A 23,189-nucleotide genomic window follows, 5' to 3' on the forward strand; every position below is an offset into this window, starting at 1 on the left:
TCGATTCACAAAATTGATTGATTGACATACAGTATTTGTTTACAATGAGTGGCAGAGCAATAGTTTGTGTTGTTTGATTTTATAAAAATAATAACAATAACAAATTGCCGACCTTATGAAGTGTTTTGACATTCTTAAACAGTATTTACCTGCTGTTTTTTTTTTTTTTTCTTTTTTTTTTTTAATTTAAAAAAAAATTTTTTTTTTATGTCTGTGACTTCATGTTTTCTTACTATTGGAGTTCCTTGGTTGATGCTTGTATTTCGTAAGTTCACTTTACACCATGATTAATACAACTTGGTTTTTAGTTCCTCTGTAATGTCTAGCACCATGTTGTGATATTAATAAATGCGGATGGTTAGGAATTAGATGAGGAAGTGAGAAAGATGAAATATGTTTTATCCACAGTCTACAAACCGGAACTGCTTGATGGTGAGCTTGAAACTAGAAGCGATATGGAAGAGGAGTGGAAGGAGGACTGGATAGGGCTGTTAACTACAACAGGCACCACTTATTTTTTTTTTTTTTAACAAAATAAAAATTTTAATATACATTAAAACACTAAAAACTTATCCAAGTAGGTAGAAGAGTAACTTTCGTTTTTGATAACATTTATTGTTATATATTTTGTTCTTCACCACTTTTTATTTCGTTGTATTTTTTTTTCTTTCCGTAAAAGTTTTCAACGTGTTTACATGTAATCTATTATATAAAAGTGAAAATGTGTGTGTTTGTGTGTGCGCGCTTTATTTTGTATGTCCGGCAAAGGCTTTTTTCAAGGAGTGGTTGGGGGGTGGAGTCACTAATTCTTAGAACTTTTTAGATTATAATTGTAGCAGAATTAGCAGTAACCAAAATGAGAAATAGAGAGCTTACCTCGGATACGTCTGTTTTGGGCTGAGCGGAAGAGAGAGTTCCAAGATGGCGTCCATGGACTTTTATTAGCGTTTACCCAATGTAATTATCGTTGAATCACGTCTGCTCTCGCGCGATTATGCAAATACGTCGTTCCCGGCTGCTATAAAGACAGGACACTGGAAAGGAGAGGGAGTGTTCGGCAGATTGTGTGTAGGTGATTCTGGCGAGTAGATTGTGCTTGTTACGACCCACGTGTCTGCGAGAAGCGAGTTTTTGTTCCGTCTGTTTTTAGTTGTATTTTTTTTTTTGTTTGTTTTGCCTACTACATTCTTGTTTCAAGCTATTTCGGCACGACTATGGCGAAGGTGCGGATAAGCAGCAATATTATGAAGCCGTTCTCTGGCGAGGGAGACGTTGTAGCGTGGCTGAAAAAAGTGAGACTTGTCGCACAACTTCAGCAGGTGGATGATGTAGCGAGTCTGCTACCTTTATATCTGGAAGGTGATGCACTGGCCCTCTACATGGAAATGGAGGAAGACGATCAAATAGAGATAAACCAGATTGAGGCCCGATTAAAGGAGGCATTTACCGACGACGCGTTTGCAGCATACAGAAAAATAACTATGGTTAGATGGGCTGGCTAACGTGTGGATGTTTACTCCAACAAAATCAGGCAGTTCGTTGGATTGGCCGGATTCACAGGAGATGGCTTAGAGAGACTCACAAAATTGATTTTCGTCACTGGGTTCACTGACGCTATCTCAATTGCTCTTCAACAAGTGCCGAACATCAAAGTCCTGACTATGGGGGAACTGACGTCGAGAGCAAGAATTTTGACGATGACTGGGGAACACAATCAGGACGTGGTTGCGGCCACACGCTCACCCAACAACCACAGGGCCCAGAATATTCCTGTTAGTGTGACCTGTTTCAAGTGCAATACGAAAGGCCACTTTGCAAAGGACTGTCGAAAACGTGGAACACGGTGTTACCGTTGCGGTGAGAGTGGACACTGGGCTCGGGAAACGAGCACGGGGAGGACGCATAAGCGCCAGTCTCCTTCCCCACCAAGATGCGAACACGACGCTCCCGGTGATAAGCATCCATGTTGACGGGACGCGATGTTTGGCGCTTATTGATACAGGATGCTCTAGAACTATTTTACATGTAGACCGGTGTCGGTCTTGGAGAAAAACGAACGTAAATGTCAAAACGATTGGTGGAATGTCCCATGCGTGCTGCGGTGTTGGAGCGGTCTCTGTGTCCACTGACGAAGGTGTGTCTGCCAGAATCGATGTGTTGGTGGTGCGTGGCAAACCGCTGGGGTTTGACTTACTTCTAGGGATCGACGCCATAAAAGCTCTGGGCGGTGTCGTTGTCAACCCTACAGGATCAGTGCGGCTGGGCGACAGGAAAAATATTAAATGCGCAGCCATTTCTATTAATGAACCGGATTTCACCGCCACCTTTGATCATCAAAACCGAACGTGGACCGCATCGTGGAAGTGGTCTGAGGACCACCCCCCTGAAAGACTACACAATCGAGTGTCAGAATACCCAGTGCCGGCAGAAATCCGTGAAGAATAAACGCAGGAGCTCCACACCTGGATAGATAATGGTTGGCTCGTGCCGTACCCAGAGGATAAATTGGGACCTCCCAAAGGCCTAATTCCCCTGATGGCTGTGATGAAGCAGAACAAAGCCAAAGTGCGCCCGGTAATGGACTACCAGGAGCTAAATCATTATGTAGACGCGTTTACGGCCAACGCAGATGTTTGTGCGGGTAAGCTGCGCGAATGGAGACAAAAAGGTGCTAACGTGTCTCTACTGGACCTCAGGAGAGCATACCTACAAGTCCGGGTCCATGAGACACTGTGGCCATACCAGACTGTGGAAATCGATGGGAAAAAATATTGCCTGACCCGTCTGGGGTTCGGTTTGAATGTGGCTCCCCTGATCATGAGAGCAATTGTCAGCGAAGTATTGTCTCAGGAAGAAGTTGTAAGCCGCGCAGTATCTGCTTACATCGATGACATTTTTGTTAACGAGGATGTGGTGCCCGCGACCCATGTAAGATAACACCTAGCACAGTTCAGGTTGGAGTGCAAGAACCCGGAGCGGTTGAAGGACGGTGCACGGGTGCTGGGATTAGAGGTCTGGATGGAACACAGTGAACTACGGTGGAAGCGAAGAAATGCAATTCCAGAGGCTCCCAGCATTGTTATGCGACGAACAATTTTTTCCCTGTGTGGTTGACTTGTCGGGCACTTTCCGGTGTGCGGTTGGCTTTGTGTGGCTTGTGGAATACTTAGAAGGAGAGTAAGTTTGGTAACGAAGAGCTGGGATGATGAAGCAAGGGACGCCGTACTGCATCGTATGATGTTCGAAACCTTGGAATCTGTGCAGCGGAACGATCCAGTCCGGGGAAATTGGTGTGTGAATGGCAAAGAGCTGAATGTATGGGTCGATGCTAGCTCCCTAGCAATTGGTGCAGCCTTTGAGATGCGCGAAACTGTGTTGGAGGATGCATGTTGGCTGCGACCTGAAGGTGACTCTCAACATATCAACTTAGCCGAGCTGGATGCCGTATTGAAAGGCATCAATTTGGCTCTACAGTGGCAGAGCAAAGTGCTACACATAAAGACAGATTCTGTCTGCGTATACCATTGAGGCTCGGACACGCTAACTGGAAAGGCGCGAGTGCGCACCAAAGCAGCAAGCGAGATGCTTATTAGGAGGCGACTAAGCACTCTAAAGTAGCTTGTGAAAGAGTACGGGCTGACAGTGGACGAGTACCACAGACGTGGTTTGAGGCAATGAAAAAGAAAAACGGGCTTGATCTGGTGATAGGCGCGGTTTGTCAGGAGAAGTTGCCCAACCACGACAAAAGCAACCGTTAAAACGGTCATACGAAAATGTGAGGAATGTCAGTCCATTGATCTAGCGCCAGTCAGGTGGGAAAAGGGAAAGCTGGAAGTTAACGAGAATTGGCAAAGAATTGGAATGGATATCACGCATTATGGCACCTTCCATTTTTAACTCTAACAGACTGTGGTACATTGCATTTCTCCATTTGGAGGAAATTGGCAAGGCAGGACTCGGCAAGCGTGATCCATCAGTTGGAAACAGTGTTCCTCGAGCGTGGCTCGCCGCATGAAATCCTTTTAGACAATGACACGGCTTTCTGCAGCAACGCATTCCAAGCATTTGCACATAAATGGGGAGTTCACTTGCAATTCCGTTGTGCGTACGCTCCAGCCGGGAATGGCATAGCGGAGCGATGTCACCGTACAGTGAAACGAATAGCGGCTAGAATGCACTGTCCCATACAGGAGGCTGTCTACTGGTATAACATCACACCAAGAGATGACACATCTCCCTTCACTGCACCTGCCAACCGGATTTATCGATACGAAGTTCGAGTAAAGGAGACCAATCTCGCAACTGCGTCCGCAGATCCCAAGGACAGCTCTTACCAGGTTGGAGATCACGTGTGGGTCAAAAGACCGCAAAACCACGAGGTTCGGCAAGGGTGAGTTGACCAAGGTAATCAGCCCGCAATCGATTTTGGTGGACGGTGTGCCTTGCCACGTGAAAGATCTGCGCCCTCGCCATTATGTTGTTACATCGGAGGAAGAGGAAGACAGTACAATGTCTTCTGAACGAGCAGAGAGTATAATGCAGGACGATGGAGAGCCATATAATGCACATACTGAAGAAGCGGAAGAGGGACCACCTGTCTTGCCTTTATGAAGGAGTACCCGACAAAGACGGATACTGCCCCCCTGTCCCTGCCCTGATTGTAAAACACCGCCTATGGAACAGACTGGCGGCAATAATGGTTGTAATGAGGAAGATGACAAGGAGGAAGTTCTGTCTCCGGTTCTTCGAAGAAGTACCTGACAAAGACGACTGCCCCCCCCCCCTGCCCCGTTTGTGATTATGAGATCAGGCGGGGAGTGTAGCAGAATTAGCAGTAACCAAAATGAGAAATAGAGAGCTTACCTCGGATACGTCTGTTTTGGGCTGAGCGGAAGAGAAAGTTCCAAGATGGCGTCCATGGGCTTTTATTAGCGTTTACCCAATGTAATTATCGTTGAATCACGTCTGCTCTCGCGCGATTATGCAAATACGTCGTTCCCAGCCGCTATAAAGGCAGGACACTGGAAAGGAGAGGGAGTGTTCGGCAGATTGTGTGTAGGTGATTCTGGCGAGTAGATTGTGCTTGTTACGACCCACGTGTCTGCGAGAAGCGAGTTTTTGTTCCGTCTGTTTTTAGTTGTATTTTTTTTTTGTTTGTTTTGCCTACTACATTTTTGTTTCAATAATATCTCCGATTTACAAAAGGTCACGTCTATCTTTTATTTGAGCGACTTTTACTATTTTTGCGGACATTCTTGGTCTCCGCATGTTTATTTGACTTTTCCGCATAAAAGCGGAAGTAATCAGAGAAAATACAATCTCCTGGCAAGAGTGCCAAGGACGTCCTGAAAAGCAATAAGCTTTGATCAATGCTGGGAAAACCCATCATATCAGACAATTGCTATTCATTTGGATACTTCCCCTTTTTCTGGGGAGCTGGTTTTCCCCTAACATCTTGGAGACAAAACAAAAAAAAATGGCTTGCAGCCAAAGTTAAGTGCGTGATTTCATTTCTATCTGGTGTGAAATTTGACGTTATTAAATTTATGCACCTGTATGAACTCATTCACTTAATTTTTTAATCGTTGAATTTCAACCATTCTCACTTTCGCTGCCTTCATAGTGTCGCGGTAAGTTATTAGGCTATCACTTTCTTTTCTGCCTTCACCTCAAGGCTTTGGGTTCAAACCTACCGGCCTACCAAAACTTTTTTTTTCCCCTTTTACACAAGTTAGAATGTAGTTTTTTTTTGGGGGGGGGGGGATGAGTATTTAGCTTATCTACAAATTTGTCGTTGTTAGTACAGGATGGAACAATAAAGTTGTTGCCTTAAAGAAAACAACACTACAGCTTTATATTAAAACTTTTATTGGAAAAATCAATTCAGGTAACTTGATTATGTAGTAGAGCTGACTGACATCTATTCAATGTAGCCGCCTTCAGCCTCAATCAACGCCTCTATATGGGCTCAGAACTGGGAACATGCCTTTTCCACAAGCATCAGTGGGAGCTTGGCGAATACTCAGCAGATGGTGGCGATCAGACTGGCATTGGTGTTGTGGGAGGTCATGTTGGTGATGTTCTCAAAGTATGACCAAATGAAGTAGTTCAGCAGATTCAGGTTGGAGGAGGATGATGGCCAGTGAGAGAAGGGGTACAAACTCCTAGCACTCTTTCTGAAGCCAAACCTGGGCCTCTTTGGATTTGTGGGCTGGTATTGAATCCTACTGCCACACCCACAGTCTGCTAGTGACTACCTGATTGCATCAAGGAATCAGCACATCCAGGTAAACTTTGGTGTTGACTTTCAAGCCGATTTGGAAGCTGTGAGTTGGTATGATGTGGCTCTTATTTGAAACCACACCAAAGACCATAACCGTGGCCAGAAACTTTGTTTTCATCAGCTTGGGCACTTTTCTGTTATTTGTGGCAATCCAGTGATGCATTTTGAGGGTGCTGGAAATGGTCCTGTTGTCATAACTTGGATCTGTAGTTGTACAGAAGTGCATCTCCAATCTTGTTCGTCAATTCCAGACATGATAGAAGGATCCTATCACTCTTGGGATTTGAACACAACTGGCCAACTAGTAGATGGTCTGCAACATAAAAAGAAAACTGTTTTTCATCAAATGGAAATGGAATCATATTGTCTTTTCTAAGGCAACAATTTTATCATTCCACCCTGTAGTATATTTTGACTATTATTATATCTTGGTTTTTCATGTCAAATAGCTGACTAAATCTTTATACTAAAAAAATGAACATCCTTTGATAAAGGGAAAGCACAGAATAGGTTTTAAAATGCTTCCCATGTTAAGAATGGTTTTTTGAATAGTACTATTATATAGAAACTCATTTTTAACATGGGAGAGGGCATTAGTAACTCTTCTGTTCCTACACCATTTTTGTATTTTGCATATCAATCGTCGACTATTTTCAATTGTTTATGAAAAAAATTTAAATAGCATTTTGTATACTGACAACAAAAATAGTAGAAATTGTCTTTGTTTTAAAAGAAAAATAAATCTTTAGCTGTCTCACGAGTTTCAATAAATTGTGAGGAAAATATTTGAAAAAAAAAAAGAATTATATGTGCGTGTAAAAAAAACACCACCTCCTAAGTGCATTTTGTATGTTTGCAAAACTACATGGATTTATTTAGGGATTTATTTCACAACTTATACATTAAATCGTAATGTAGGAACTGCTGGATGCATTATGATTAAAGTTTGATGTCATTTTTGAAGGGCAAACTACTTGAAAAAAAAAAAAAGAAGATAAATTCACTAAGTTTGGCTGTAAAAAGACCAATGCTTGGCATTCATGGTAGATGACGGGAAGAACCAGAAACCATCAAGTAATAAAAAATAACTAATAGCTGGAAAGTGGTCCTTCTGGTACCAGTGTACGAGAATTCTGGAGAAAGGACTCTCAATTATCACTCTATCAGTCTCCGCCCCTTCTTCACTAAAATTTTTGAGACCTTGCTTGACTAATCAAGCACTAGTCAACCACCTCGCAAAAACTAATATGCTCTCTAATAAACATGGATTTAGGCAATGTCATTTTACTGCAGATATTTTAATAGTCATCTCTGAATGCATATACCATGCACTGGATAAGTTGGGCTAATGAAAATTAAATCATACGGTATAACTGGACGTATACTAAATATAATTAGATCCTTCTTAGACAATAAGACATTCCAGGTCGTCATTGATGGACGTACATCCAAGCAGCATAACATTGTTGATGCACGAGTGCCTCATGGATCGATCCTTAAACCGCTATTATTCCTGATATTCATTAACAACCTGTCTAATAATATTGTGTTTGAGATGGGTATATTTGCTGATGATACAACACTATTACATGAAGGAAAAACGGATGTACACAAATTCAAGACAATGGCAGAATCCTTGGTAAATGACCTACAGACTCTAGTGGTATGGGGCCATAAATGGATCGTAACATTTAATACTGGTAAGACTAAACTGATCTCCAACCACCAATATCCATGATAAATAACACCTTATTTGAGAATTCTTCCTTCAAACTCCACAGCCTAACATTCATGGGCAATATGAACTGGAACAAATCTCATAGAACAGAAGATTCTCAAAAACACAAGACCTGACTCTAAACCATGGGAAAAACCAATGAAAAAAAACGCGAAAAACATGATGCAATGAAACTGCAGGGGTATAAAACCTAACTACGAAGAAATAAAATGACAAATTACAATCCCGACATAATGTTTGCATGAAACTCTACTCAAATAAACAGACAATATCACTTTCAAAAGATTCAACACATGCAACCAAACAAACAAATCAACAAGAGACAACTAACCTATTGGTGGCGACTCCATAATAATCAAAAATCAAAAACTAACAGAAATTGGTTTGACAGCAATAACATTAAGCAAACTATTACTAACCTAAACTTTATCCCAACAAACTAATCACTTTCAGATTGTATAAACTTATACACACATATAAACCATATCTGGCATAAAATAACCTATTGCGGTATATTTGCCATAAAACCAAACTGCTCCTCCATAACTATAAACAGCTTCTGACCTGCAAAAGTGCCATCATCATCAATGACAAAATGTGCACACAATAGTGCAAGCATATAAAGAGAAAACGTGGCCATTTTGTTTTCTGCATTCAACCATAACCCGACTACACAAGCAGGTTTAATTTTTTAAGTGTTTGATATAGAAGGGCAACTTATTTGATCTTTGCTAGTGTTTCAGACCACAAAGTTACTCTTCAATAATATTTTGATTTATTTTCTTATACAGAGAAACAGTCATCACATCTCAAGTATTTTATGATTTCAATCATAAATTCTTTTTTTCTCTTTCAGACATTAAACATTTATCAAATGTCCAAAATGTAAGTATTTTTAATATATCTTTCATCAATATTTTCTTAAGATGTCCATTTCTGTAGCAAATGTTGCACACTTTGCATACACAATGAAAGCCATAAATCTCTTTTCTTCCTTGGTTATAAATTTTTATACATCAGAATAGTATGGCTTTTTTGACCAGCTTTTCTGTTGTTTACCTGATTCATTCTAAAAATCAAATACAAGAGGAACCATATGAAGGTTCCCAACATTCATAAGTGAAAATGATCCTATGGAAACAACTGGATTTAAATTTAGCCTAACCCTAATCATCAGCAATTCATGTTATCCAGTTTACCCCCCCCACATTGTTTGATTACATTTTTTTTATTCTTGTGGAAACCCATGTGTTGCTGTCTTTCATTATCATTTTAGTCATGTGACATGTTCCAATCTGTAGACATTCTTTTCTCATATGAATCTAAACACTCATACTCCAAACCAAATTGTATTCCAGCATATAAATCTAATTTATCTTTGTGTGATTACAAGCTATGACAACATCTTAAAGAATAACTTTGTCTCCAATCTAATAATTCCTAAGATATAGAAGATTTCATGTGCAGTATGATTGATGACCGGTATGAACTTTGGGTTAGACATTTGGGTACTTGTGCATTTAACGAATCAGACGTAACTCAGCATTTGCTCGGCTTTGTCCGGCGCATGACGTCAACAGCCGGATATAACCGAGCGTTGCCGATAAAAACAACGCTACAACAAAATAACTGTACAATGAAATTGTAAAATGTAGAAACATAAAAAAATTAAATAAGTAAAAAAAAAAAAAAGCAAAAACCTACCGTTCATTTGTTTTTTTTTATTATTATTGTTTGAAATTGTTTTCTGTTTTCAAAATAAATACATATAAAACAAGTTTGTTTTTTTGTTAAATAATAGGAAACTTTTTTTTGTCTGAACTTTGTTTTTTTTTTTTTTCAATTTTTAACCTAAAAAAACATTGTCTATGTCTTAAACACGTAAAAGTTATTTTTTTTTTTTTTTTTGCAACTCTTTATGTCAAATAAATGAAAAAAGTCTAAAAAAGGGCAATAAAAAGCATTGGGGGGGGGGGGAACAATGATTATTTGTACATTTTTTTTCGCCAGAAACAAGGATTTATTTATTTATTCATTAGTGGAAGGAGGGTTTCGGCGTTCCTATTTGGTACAATGACCAAGAACCCCTCCTTTTCGGCGGGGTCGTATCCACCGAAGACCCAGACCACCGGTGTCAGAAGTCTGCCGACGTTGTGTTTTCTGCGGTTAAAAACGGACTCGTCGATTTCTGCTGTATGGCCTGGGACTCCAATCTGCCGGGGATTCCTAAGAAAATAGTCCCTGCATATATCACGCAGGAAATTTTCCAATCCACAATTGTGTGGCGAGAACGTAACCCACATTCGCGATGGAGATTTTTTGTAGATGCCATCTCGAACGCCCATAAGTATATTATTTTTTATTATACATGCGATGGATGGTTAGTCGGGATTTTGAGAAGAAGGTCCCAATCCTAATGGAGGTCCATCGACGACATGTTACACTTCTACACCTCCAACCGTAACCGTCGGAAAGGCTTGTTCTCTTTGCAAGTACACAATCCTGGCCAAAATGTAAACACCTTTTCTCTTCTGCCAACAATTTCCGTTGCTGGCAAAAGTTTAGTGCAGCCTCTGGGGTCTGGAGCTGGTCCGCAAGGTTTGTAATATTCATTATTATTTCGTCAGTTATCTTTTTAAAACTCTCTCCAAATAAGCGTTTCTTGAGTTGTGACACTCTTCCAATTGATAGCGAAATTCTCGTCTGCTTAATCGGCAACGCTCGGTTATATCCGGCTGTTGACGTCATGCGGCGCACAAAGCCGAGCAAATACTGAGTTACGTCTGGTTCGTTAAATGCACAAGTACCGACATTTGAAATGAAGCTGGGTTTTGAGTTAGCATGAATAAACAAACAGCCTGATGAAGAGAAAATCTTCAGTGATACCAACCCTAAAAAACGTCAAGAGAACATCGTTGACCCTCCGAATTGAACAGGATAACATAGGGCACAAATGAGGATATATAACAATAATCCGATATTTTCATTTATGTGTTTCATGATTGATTTACTATTTGTTGCCATTTTGCTGTGCTGCTTGCGTCAGCTACATCAAGTATCAGCATCTTTTGTGACATTACTCATTGAATGTTCTGCATTTGATAAAGTTTGAGCCAGTTCTGAGCTCACAGATATTTGCTTTACAGGGCTGATATCATTTTAGCATTAGATATCATGCTTTATTCACTTTCAAATGCTGATTTCCACATGTTAAATATTGTATTCCCTTCCATCATGCTGTGTGTGCTGATAACAATAATATCTGCATCCTGAACCTCTGCCAGTTTTTGCCAACTTATCAAAAATGATTATAAACAGTAGTGGCTAAGTAATGATCCTTGTTGCATTAATACTATTATTGCTAGGGAGTCAGAGAGCAAATCACCAGCAAATTTTCCAGCTGTGGTTGATTTGTAATATATATATAGAAACTGCATTCACAAGTTTTCTCTGGAACAATTTTGTGCCTGTATCCAGAGGCTAGCTTTTTTACCACCTTATTAAAGACCTTTTCTAGATTGCTGGAGATATGAAAAAGCTGTTTCTATGTGAGAGGAATTTCTTGTGGAGTAGCAGAAATAGTAAAAGAAGAATGACTGACTTAAGTGCTTGAAATTGACACTGTCTATATATATGTATGTGTTGTAATATATATATATATATATATATGTATGTGTGTAATATATATATATATATGTATGTGTGTAATATATATATATATATGTATGTGTGTAATATATATATATATATATATATGTATGTGTGTAATATATATATATATATATATATGTATGTGTGTAATATATATATATAATATATATATGTATGTGTGTAATAATATATATATATATATGTATGTGTGTAATATATATATATATATATGTATGTGTGTAATATATATATATATGTATGTGTGTAATATATATATATATGTATGTATGTGTGTAATATATATATATATGTATGTGTGTAATATATATATATATATATGTATGTGTGTAATATATATATATATGTATGTGTGTAATATATATATATATGTGTGTAATATATATATATGTATGTGTGTAATATATATATATATATGTGTGTAATATATATATATATATGTGTGTAATATATATATATATATGTGTGTAATATATATATATGTGTGTAATATATATATATGTGTGTAATATATATATATATATGTGTGTAATATATATATATATATGTGTGTAATATATATATATATGTGTAATATATATATATATGTGTAATATATATATATATGTGTAATATATATATATATATGTGTGTAATATATATATATATGTGTGTAATATATATATATATATGTGTGTAATATATATATATATGTGTGTAATATATATATATATATGTGTGTAATATATATATATATATATGTGTGTAATATATATATATATATGTGTGTAATATATATATATATATGTGTGTAATATATATATATATATGTGTGTAATATATATATATATATGTGTGTAATATATATATATATGTGTGTAATATATATATATATGTGTGTAATATATATATATATGTGTGTAATATATATATATATATGTGTGTGTAATATATATATATATGTGTGTGTAATATATATATATATGTATGTGTGTAATATATATATATGTATGTGTGTAATATATATATATGTATGTGTGTAATATATATATATGTATGTGTGTAATATATATATGTATGTGTGTAATATATATGTATGTGTGTAATATATATATATGTATGTGTGTAATATATATATATGTATGTGTGTAATATATATATATATATGTATGTGTGTAATATATGTATGTGTGTAATATATATATATATATGTATGTGTGTAATATATGTATGTGTGTAATATATATATATATATATATATGTATGTGTGTAATATATATATATATATATATGTATGTGTGTAATATATATATATATATATATATATATGTGTGTAATATATATATATATATATATGTATGTGTGTAATATATATATATATATATGTATGTGTGTAATATATATATATATATATATGTATGTGTGTAATATATATATATATATATGTATGTGTGTAATATATAAATATATATATATGTGTGTAATACATATATATATATTACACATATACATATATATATATATATATTACACACATACATATATATATATATATATATATATATATTACACACATACATATATATATATATATTACACACATACATATATATATATTACACACATACATATATATATATTACACACATACATATATATATATATATATACATTACACACATATATATATATATACATTACACACATACATATATATATATATTACACACATACATATATATATATATATTACACACATACATATATATATATATATTACACACATACATACATATATATATATATATTACACATACATATATATATATATATATATATATTACACACATACATATATATATATATATTACACACATACATATATATATATATATTACACACATACATATATATATATATATTACACATACATATATATATATATATATATATATATATTACACACATACATATATATATATTACACACATACATATATATATATATATTACACACATACATATATATATATATATATATATATATATTACACACATACATATATATATATATTACACACATACATATATTTATATATTACACACATACATATATATATATTACACACATACATATATATATATATATTACACACATACATATATATATATATATATATTACACACATACATATATATATATATATATATATTACACACATATATATATATATATATTACACACATACATATATATATATATATTACACACACATATATATATATATATATTACACACATACATATATATATATATATGTTACACACATACATATATATATATATATATTACACACATACATATATATATATATATATTACACACATACATATATATATATATATATATATTACACACATACATATATATATATATATATATATATATATATGTATGTGTGTAATATATATATATATATGTATGTGTGTAATATATATATATATATGTATGTGTGTAATATATATATATATATGTATGTGTGTAATATATATATATATATATATATGTATGTGTGTAATATATATATGTATGTGTGTAATATATATATGTATGTGTGTAATATATATATGTATGTGTATAATATATATATGTATGTGTGTAATATATATATGTATGTGTGTAATATATATATGTATGTGTGTAATATATATATGTATGTGTGTAATATATATATATGTATGTGTGTAATATATATATATATATATATATATATATATATATATATATATGTATGTGTGTAATATATATATGTATGTGTGTAATATATATATATATGTATGTGTGTAATATATATGTATGTGTGTAATATATATGTATGTGTGTAATATATATATATATGTATGTGTGTAATATATATATATATATATATATGTATGTGTGTAATATATATATATATGTATGTGTGTAATATATATATATATATATGTATGTGTGTAATATATATATATATATGTATGTATGTGTGTAATATATATATATATATATGTATGTATGTGTGTAATATATATATATATATATATGTATGTATGTGTGTAATATATATATATATGTATGTGTGTAATATATATATATATATATGTATGTGTGTAATATATATATATATATATGTATGTATGTGTGTAATATATATATATATATATGTATGTATGTGTGTAATATATATATATTATATATGTATGTGTGTAATATATATATATATATATGTATGTCTGTTATATATATATATATATATATATGTATGTGTGTAATATATATATATATATGTATGTGTGTAATATATATATATATATATGTATGTGTGTAATATATATATATATATATGTATGTGTGTAATATATATATATATATGTATGTGTGTAATATATATATATATATATGTATGTGTGTAATATATATATATATATATGTATGTGTGTAATATATATATATATATATGTATGTGTGTAATATATATATATATATATGTATGTGTGTAATATATATATATATATATGTATGTGTGTAATATATATATATATGTGTGTAATATATATATATATATATATATGTATGTGTGTAATATATATATATATATGTATGTGTGTAATATATATATATATATATGTATGTGTGTAATATATATATATATATATGTATGTGTGTAATATATATATATATATATGTATGTGTGTAATATATATATATATATATATGTGTGTAATATATATATATATATATATATGTATGTGTGTAATATATATATATATATATATATATGTATGTATGTGTGTAATATATATATATATATATATATATGTATGTGTGTAATATATATATATATATATGTATGTGTGTAATATATATATATATATATATGTATGTGTGTAATATATATATATATATATATATATATGTATGTGTGTAATATATATATATATATATATATGTATGTGTGTAATATATATATATATATATATGTATGTGTGTAATATATATATATATATATATATGTATGTGTGTAATATATATATATATATATATATGTATGTGTGTAATATATATATATATATATATATATATGTATGTGTGTAATATATATATATATATATGTGTGTAATATATATATATATGTATGTGTGTAATATATATATATATATATGTGTGTAATATATATATATATGTATGTGTGTAATATATATATATATATATATATGTGTGTAATATATATATATATATATGTATGAGTATAATATATATATATATATATATATATGTATGTGTGTAATATATATATATATATATATATGTATGTGTGTAATATATATATATATATATATATATATATATATGTATGTGTGTAATATATATATATATATATATATATATGTATGTGTGTAATATATATATATATATATGTATGTGTGTAATATATATATATATATATGTATGTGTGTAATATATATATATATATATATGTATGTGTGTAATATATATATATATATGTATGTGTGTAATATATATATATATATATGTATGTGTGTAATATATATATATATATATGTATGTGTGTAATATATATATATATATGTATGTGTGTAATATATATATATATATATGTATATATATGTAATATATATATATATATATATGTATGTGTGTAATATATATATATATATGTATGTGTGTAATATATATATATATATATATATATATGTATGTGTGTAATATATATATATATATATATGTATATGTATGTGTGTAATATATATATATATATATATGTATGTGTGTAATATATATATATATATATGTATGTGTGTAATATATATATATATATATATGTATGTGTGTAATATATATATATATATATGTATGTGTGTAATATATATATATATATATGTATGTGTGTAATATATATATATATATATGTATGTGTGTAATATATATATATATATGTATGTGTGTAATATATATATATATATGTATGTGTGTAATATATATATATATATATGTATGTGTGTAATATATATATATATATTATATATATGTATGTGTGTAATATATATATATATATATGTATGTGTGTAATATATATATATATATATATGTATGTGTGTAATATATATATATATATATATGTATGTGTGTAATATATATATATATATATATGTATGTGTGTAATATATATATATATATATGTATGTGTGTAATATATATATATATATATATGTATGTGTGTAATATATATATATATATATATATGTGTGTAATATATATATATATATATATATGTATGTGTGTAATATATATATATATATATGTATGTGTGTAATATATATATATATATATGTATGTGTGTAATATATATATATATATATGTATGTGTGTAATATATATATATATATATGTATGTGTGTAATATATATATATATATGTATGTGTGTAATATATATATATATATATTGTATGTGTGTAATATATATATATATATATATATATATATATTATATATGTGTAATATATATATGTATGTGTGTAATATATATATATGTATGTGTGTAATATATATATATGTATGTGTGTAATATATATATATGTATGTGTGTAATATATATATATATGTATGTGTGTAATATATATATATGTATGTGTGTAATATATATATATGTATGTGTGTAATATATATATATATATATATATATATATATATGTATGTGTGTAATATATATATATATGTATGTGTGTAATATATATATATATATATGTATGTGTGTAATATATATATATATGTATGTGTGTAATATATATATATATATATGTATGTGTGTAATATATATATATATATGTATGTGTGTAATATATATATATATGTATGTGTGTAATATATATATATATATGTATGTGTGTAATATATATATATATATGTATGTGTGTAATATATATATATATATGTATGTGTGTAATATATATATATATATGTATGTGTGTAATAAATATATATATATGTATGTGTGTAATATATATATATATGTATGTGTGTAATATATATATATATGTATGTGTGTAATATATATATATATATGTATGTGTGTAATATATATATATATATGTATGTGTGTAATATATATATATATATGTATGTGTGTAATATATATATATATGTATGTGTGTAATATATATATATATATGTATGTGTGTAATATATATATATATATGTATGTGTGTAATATATATATATATATGTATGTATGTGTGTAATATATATATATATATGTATGTATGTGTGTAATATATATATATATATATATGTATGTGTGTAATATATATATATATATATATGTATGTGTGTAATATATATATATATATATATGTATGTGTGTAATATATATATATATATATATGTATGTGTGTAATATATATATATATGTATGTATGTGTGTAATATATATATATATGTATGTATGTGTGTAATATATATGTATGTGTGTAATATATATATATATATATATATATATGTATGTATGTGTGTAATATATATATATATGTATGTATGTGTGTAATATATATGTATGTGTGTAATATATATATATATATATATATATGTATGTATGTGTGTAATATATATATGTATGTATGTGTGTATAATATATAATGTATGTATGTGTGTAATATATATATGTATGTATGTGTGTAATATATATATGTATGTATGTGTGTAATATATATATATGTATGTATGTGTGTAATATATATATGTATGTATGTGTGTAATATATATATGTATGTATGTGTGTAATATATATATATGTATGTATGTGTGTAATATATATATATGTATGTATGTGTGTAATATATATATATGTATGTATGTGTGTAATATATATATGTATGTATGTGTGTAATATATATATATATATAAATATATATACATATATGTATGTGTGTAATATATATATATGTATGTGTGTAATATATATATATATATATATATATGTATGTGTGTAATATATATATATGTATGTGTGTAATATATATATATATATATATGTATGTGTGTAATATATATATATATATATATATGTATGTGTGTAATATATATATATATATGTATGTGTGTAATATATATATATATATATGTATGTGTGTAATATATATATATATATATGTATGTGTGTAATATATATATATGTATGTGTGTAATATATATATGTATGTGTGTTATATATATATGTATGTGTGTAATATATATATATATATATGTATGTGTGTAATATATATATATATATATATGTATGTGTGTAATATATATATATATATATATGTATGTGTGTAATATATATATATATATGTATGTGTGTAATATATATATATATATGTATGTGTGTAATATATATATATATATATGTATGTGTGTAATATATATATATATATATGTATGTGTTTAATATATATATATATATGTATGTGTGTAATATATATATATATATGTGTGTAATATATATATATGTATGTGTGTAATATATATATATATGTATGTGTGTAATATATATATATGTATGTGTGTAATATATATATATATATGTATGTGTGTAATATATATATATATGTATGTGTGTAATATATATATATGTATGTGTGTAATATATATATATATGTATGTGTGTAATATATATATATGTATGTGTGTAATATATATATATATGTATGTGTGTAATATATATATATATATGTATGTGTGTAATATATATATATATATGTATGTGTGTAATATATATATATGTATGTGTGTAATATATATATATGTATGTGTGTAATATATATATATGTATGTGTGTAATATATATATATATGTATGTGTGTAATATATATATATATATATATATATATATATATATATATATATGTATGTGTGTAATATATATATATATATATATATATATATATGTATGTGTGTAATATATATATATATATATATATATGTATGTGTGTAATATATATATATATATATGTATGTGTGTAATATATATATATATGTATGTGTGTAATATATATATATATATATGTATGTGTGTAATATATATATATATGTATGTGTGTAATATATATATATATATGTATGTGTGTAATATATATATATATGTATGTGTGTAATATATATATATATGTATGTGTGTAATATATATATATATATGTATGTGTGTAATATATATATATATGTATGTGTGTAATATATATATATATATATGTATGTGTGTAATATATATATATATATATGTATGTGTGTAATATATATATATATATATGTATGTGTGTAATATATATATATATATGTATGTGTGTAATATATATATATATATATATGTATGTGTGTAATATATATATATATATATGTATGTGTGTAATATATATATATATATATGTATGTGTGTAATATATATATATGTATGTGTGTAATATATATATATATATGTATGTGTGTAATATATATATATATATGTATGTGTGTAATATATATATGTATGTGTGTAATATATATATGTATGTGTGTAATATATATATATATATATGTATGTGTGTAATATATATATATATATATATATGTATGTGTGTAATATATATGTATATATATATGTATGTGTGTAATATATATATATATATATATATATGTATGTGTGTAATATATATATATATATATATGTATGTGTGTAATATATATATATATATATGTATGTGTGTAATATATATATATATATATATATATGTATGTGTGTAATATATATATATATATATGTATGTGTGTAATATATATATATATATATATATGTATGTGTGTAATATATATATATGTATGTGTGTAATATATACATATGTATGTGTGTAATATATATATAATGTGTAATATATATATGTATGTGTGTAATATATATATATGTATGTGTGTAATATATATGTATGTGTGTAATATATATGTATGTGTGTAATATATATGTATGTGTGTAATATATATATATGTATGTGTGTAATATATATATATGTATGTGTGTAATATATATATGTATGTATGTGTGTAATGTATATATATATATATATATATATATATATATATATATATATATATATGTATGTGTGTAATATATATATATATGTATGTGTGTAATATATATATATATGTATGTGTGTAATATATATATATATATGTATGTGTGTAATATATATATATATATATATGTATGTGTGTAATATATATATATATATATATGTATGTGTGTAATATATATATATATATATATGTATGTGTGTAATATATATATATATATATATGTATGTGTGTAATATATATATATATATATATATAGTATGTGTGTAATATATATATATATATATATGTATGTGTGTAATATATATATATATGTATGTGTGTAATATATATATATATGTATGTGTGTAATATATGTATATATATGTATGTGTGTAATATATATATATATATATATATATGTATGTGTGTAATATATATATATATATATATGTATGTGTGTAATATATATATATATATATGTATGTGTGTAATATATATATATATATATATGTATGTGTGTAATATATATATATATATATGTATGTGTGTAATATATATATATATATATGTATGTGTGTAATATATATATATATATGTATGTGTGTAATATATATATATATATGTATGTGTGTAATATATATATATATATATGTATGTGTGTAATATATATATATATATATGTATGTGTGTAATATATATATATATATATGTATGTGTGTAATATATATATATGTATGTATGTGTGTAATATATATATATATATATATGTATGTGTGTAATATATATATATATATATATGTATGTGTGTAATATATATATATATGTATGTGTGTAATATATATATATATATATGTGTGTAATATATATATATATATATGTGTGTGTAATATATATATATATATATGTGTGTGTAATATATATATATATATATATGTATGTGTGTAATATATATATATATATATGTATGTGTGTAATATATATATATATATATGTATGTGTGTAATATATATATATATATATGTATGTGTGTAATATAATATATATATATGTATGTGTGTAATATATATATATATATGTATGTGTGTAATATATACATATATATGTATGTGTGTAATATATACATATATATATATATGTATGTGTGTAATATATATATATATATATGTATGTGTGTAATATATATATATATATGTATGTGTGTAATATATGTGTGTAATATATATATACTAGCTGTATCCTGCCACGCGTTGCAGTGGCTCAATTTGGTGTAATGGAAAAATTTAATAAAAGAGAAAATGCATGTTTCTTATATTAGTACAGCAATCCACTGCAAAAAGTGAAAAAGAAGGGGAAACTGAAAAAAATGGTACTCTTGCAGAATTTGATCTGGATCCTCGAGAGTTTCTGTCAATCATTCATGTTTTGGACTTGGCCAACAATCAGTGGATGAAGCCGAAAGTTGCAAAAATGTTGAAACGCTAAATGTTTTTTTTTGTTGTTGTTGTTTTAAAAAATGTGAGTAATTAATATTTGGTTGATGGTGGGGGGAGGGTGGTTACTATACACAGATTCGAAAAAGTTGTCCAAAAACAAATAAATGAAAGCAAAGGTAAGGTAATATACGTTTCTACCTAATTGGATAATTGTTTAGTGTTTTTATGTAATGTAAAATGTTTAATTGGCTCAAAAAACAGAAATGGTCGCGGATTCTGTTGAATACGTTAAGTTTGGGAAAGTAAGTTGAAAACTAAAAACTATACAAAACAGTGTCTGAAACTCACCGAGTATATGTTACCATGACATAGGCTGGCATAATCGGTAGGTTTCTGACAGTATTTTGTATAGTTTTTTTAGTTTTAACTCACTTTCTCTAACTTAAAGTAATCAACAGTGTCCACCACCATCTGTAGCTTTCAAATACACCAATAAACACTGTTTTTCAAGCCGACTAAACGTTACATTAAATGAAAAGGGTTTGTATTACTAAACATAGATACAAAGAAGTTGTCAAAAAATAAATATATAACAAATAAATGTTATCAAAGGCAAGAAAAGTAAGTGTTCTACCTAACTGGATAAGATTTTAGTGTTTTATGTAATGTATAATCGGTTCAAAAACATTCAATGTTTATCGGTATATCTGAAAAATACAAATGGCGGCAGACTGTATCGAACACGTTAAGTTTGGGGAAATTTTGGGAAAATGAGTTTAAACTAAAAAAAACTATACAAAATACTGTTAGGAACTCACTCAATCTATGTTACCATGATGTAATTATAGCTAGTCGAGTGTTTTTTTTTTTGTGAAAGTTTGGTATGAGGAGGACCATAGATAAGAAGTCAGATGAGCACTTACCATGAAAATAACAATAGAGCAGAGACACCATGTTCATAGACTTGCA

At 28.3% G+C, this 23,189-nt stretch overlaps 1 protein-coding gene across 2 annotated transcripts in view; it reads left to right on the forward strand.

The window, feature by feature from the left end:
- Positions 1–23,189, forward strand: part of LOC145246007 (uncharacterized) — a 124,381-nt gene that overhangs the window by 28,338 nt on the left and 72,854 nt on the right. For both annotated transcript variants that reach the window (XM_080107811.1, XM_080107812.1), the window contains exon 2: positions 8,878–8,906. Coding sequence is in view for 1 of the 2 variants with exons in the window: in XM_080107812.1 (XP_079963938.1) it covers positions 8,896–8,906 (11 nt within the window). In the remaining variant the exon portion in view is untranslated. The remainder of the gene's footprint in view (positions 1–8,877; positions 8,907–23,189) is intronic.

This window comes from Euprymna scolopes, chromosome 23 (assembly GCF_053919585.1).
Source record: "Euprymna scolopes isolate OS-2025 chromosome 23, ASM5391958v1, whole genome shotgun sequence".
In the NCBI taxonomy this organism is placed as follows: domain Eukaryota; kingdom Metazoa; phylum Mollusca; class Cephalopoda; order Sepiida; family Sepiolidae; genus Euprymna; species Euprymna scolopes.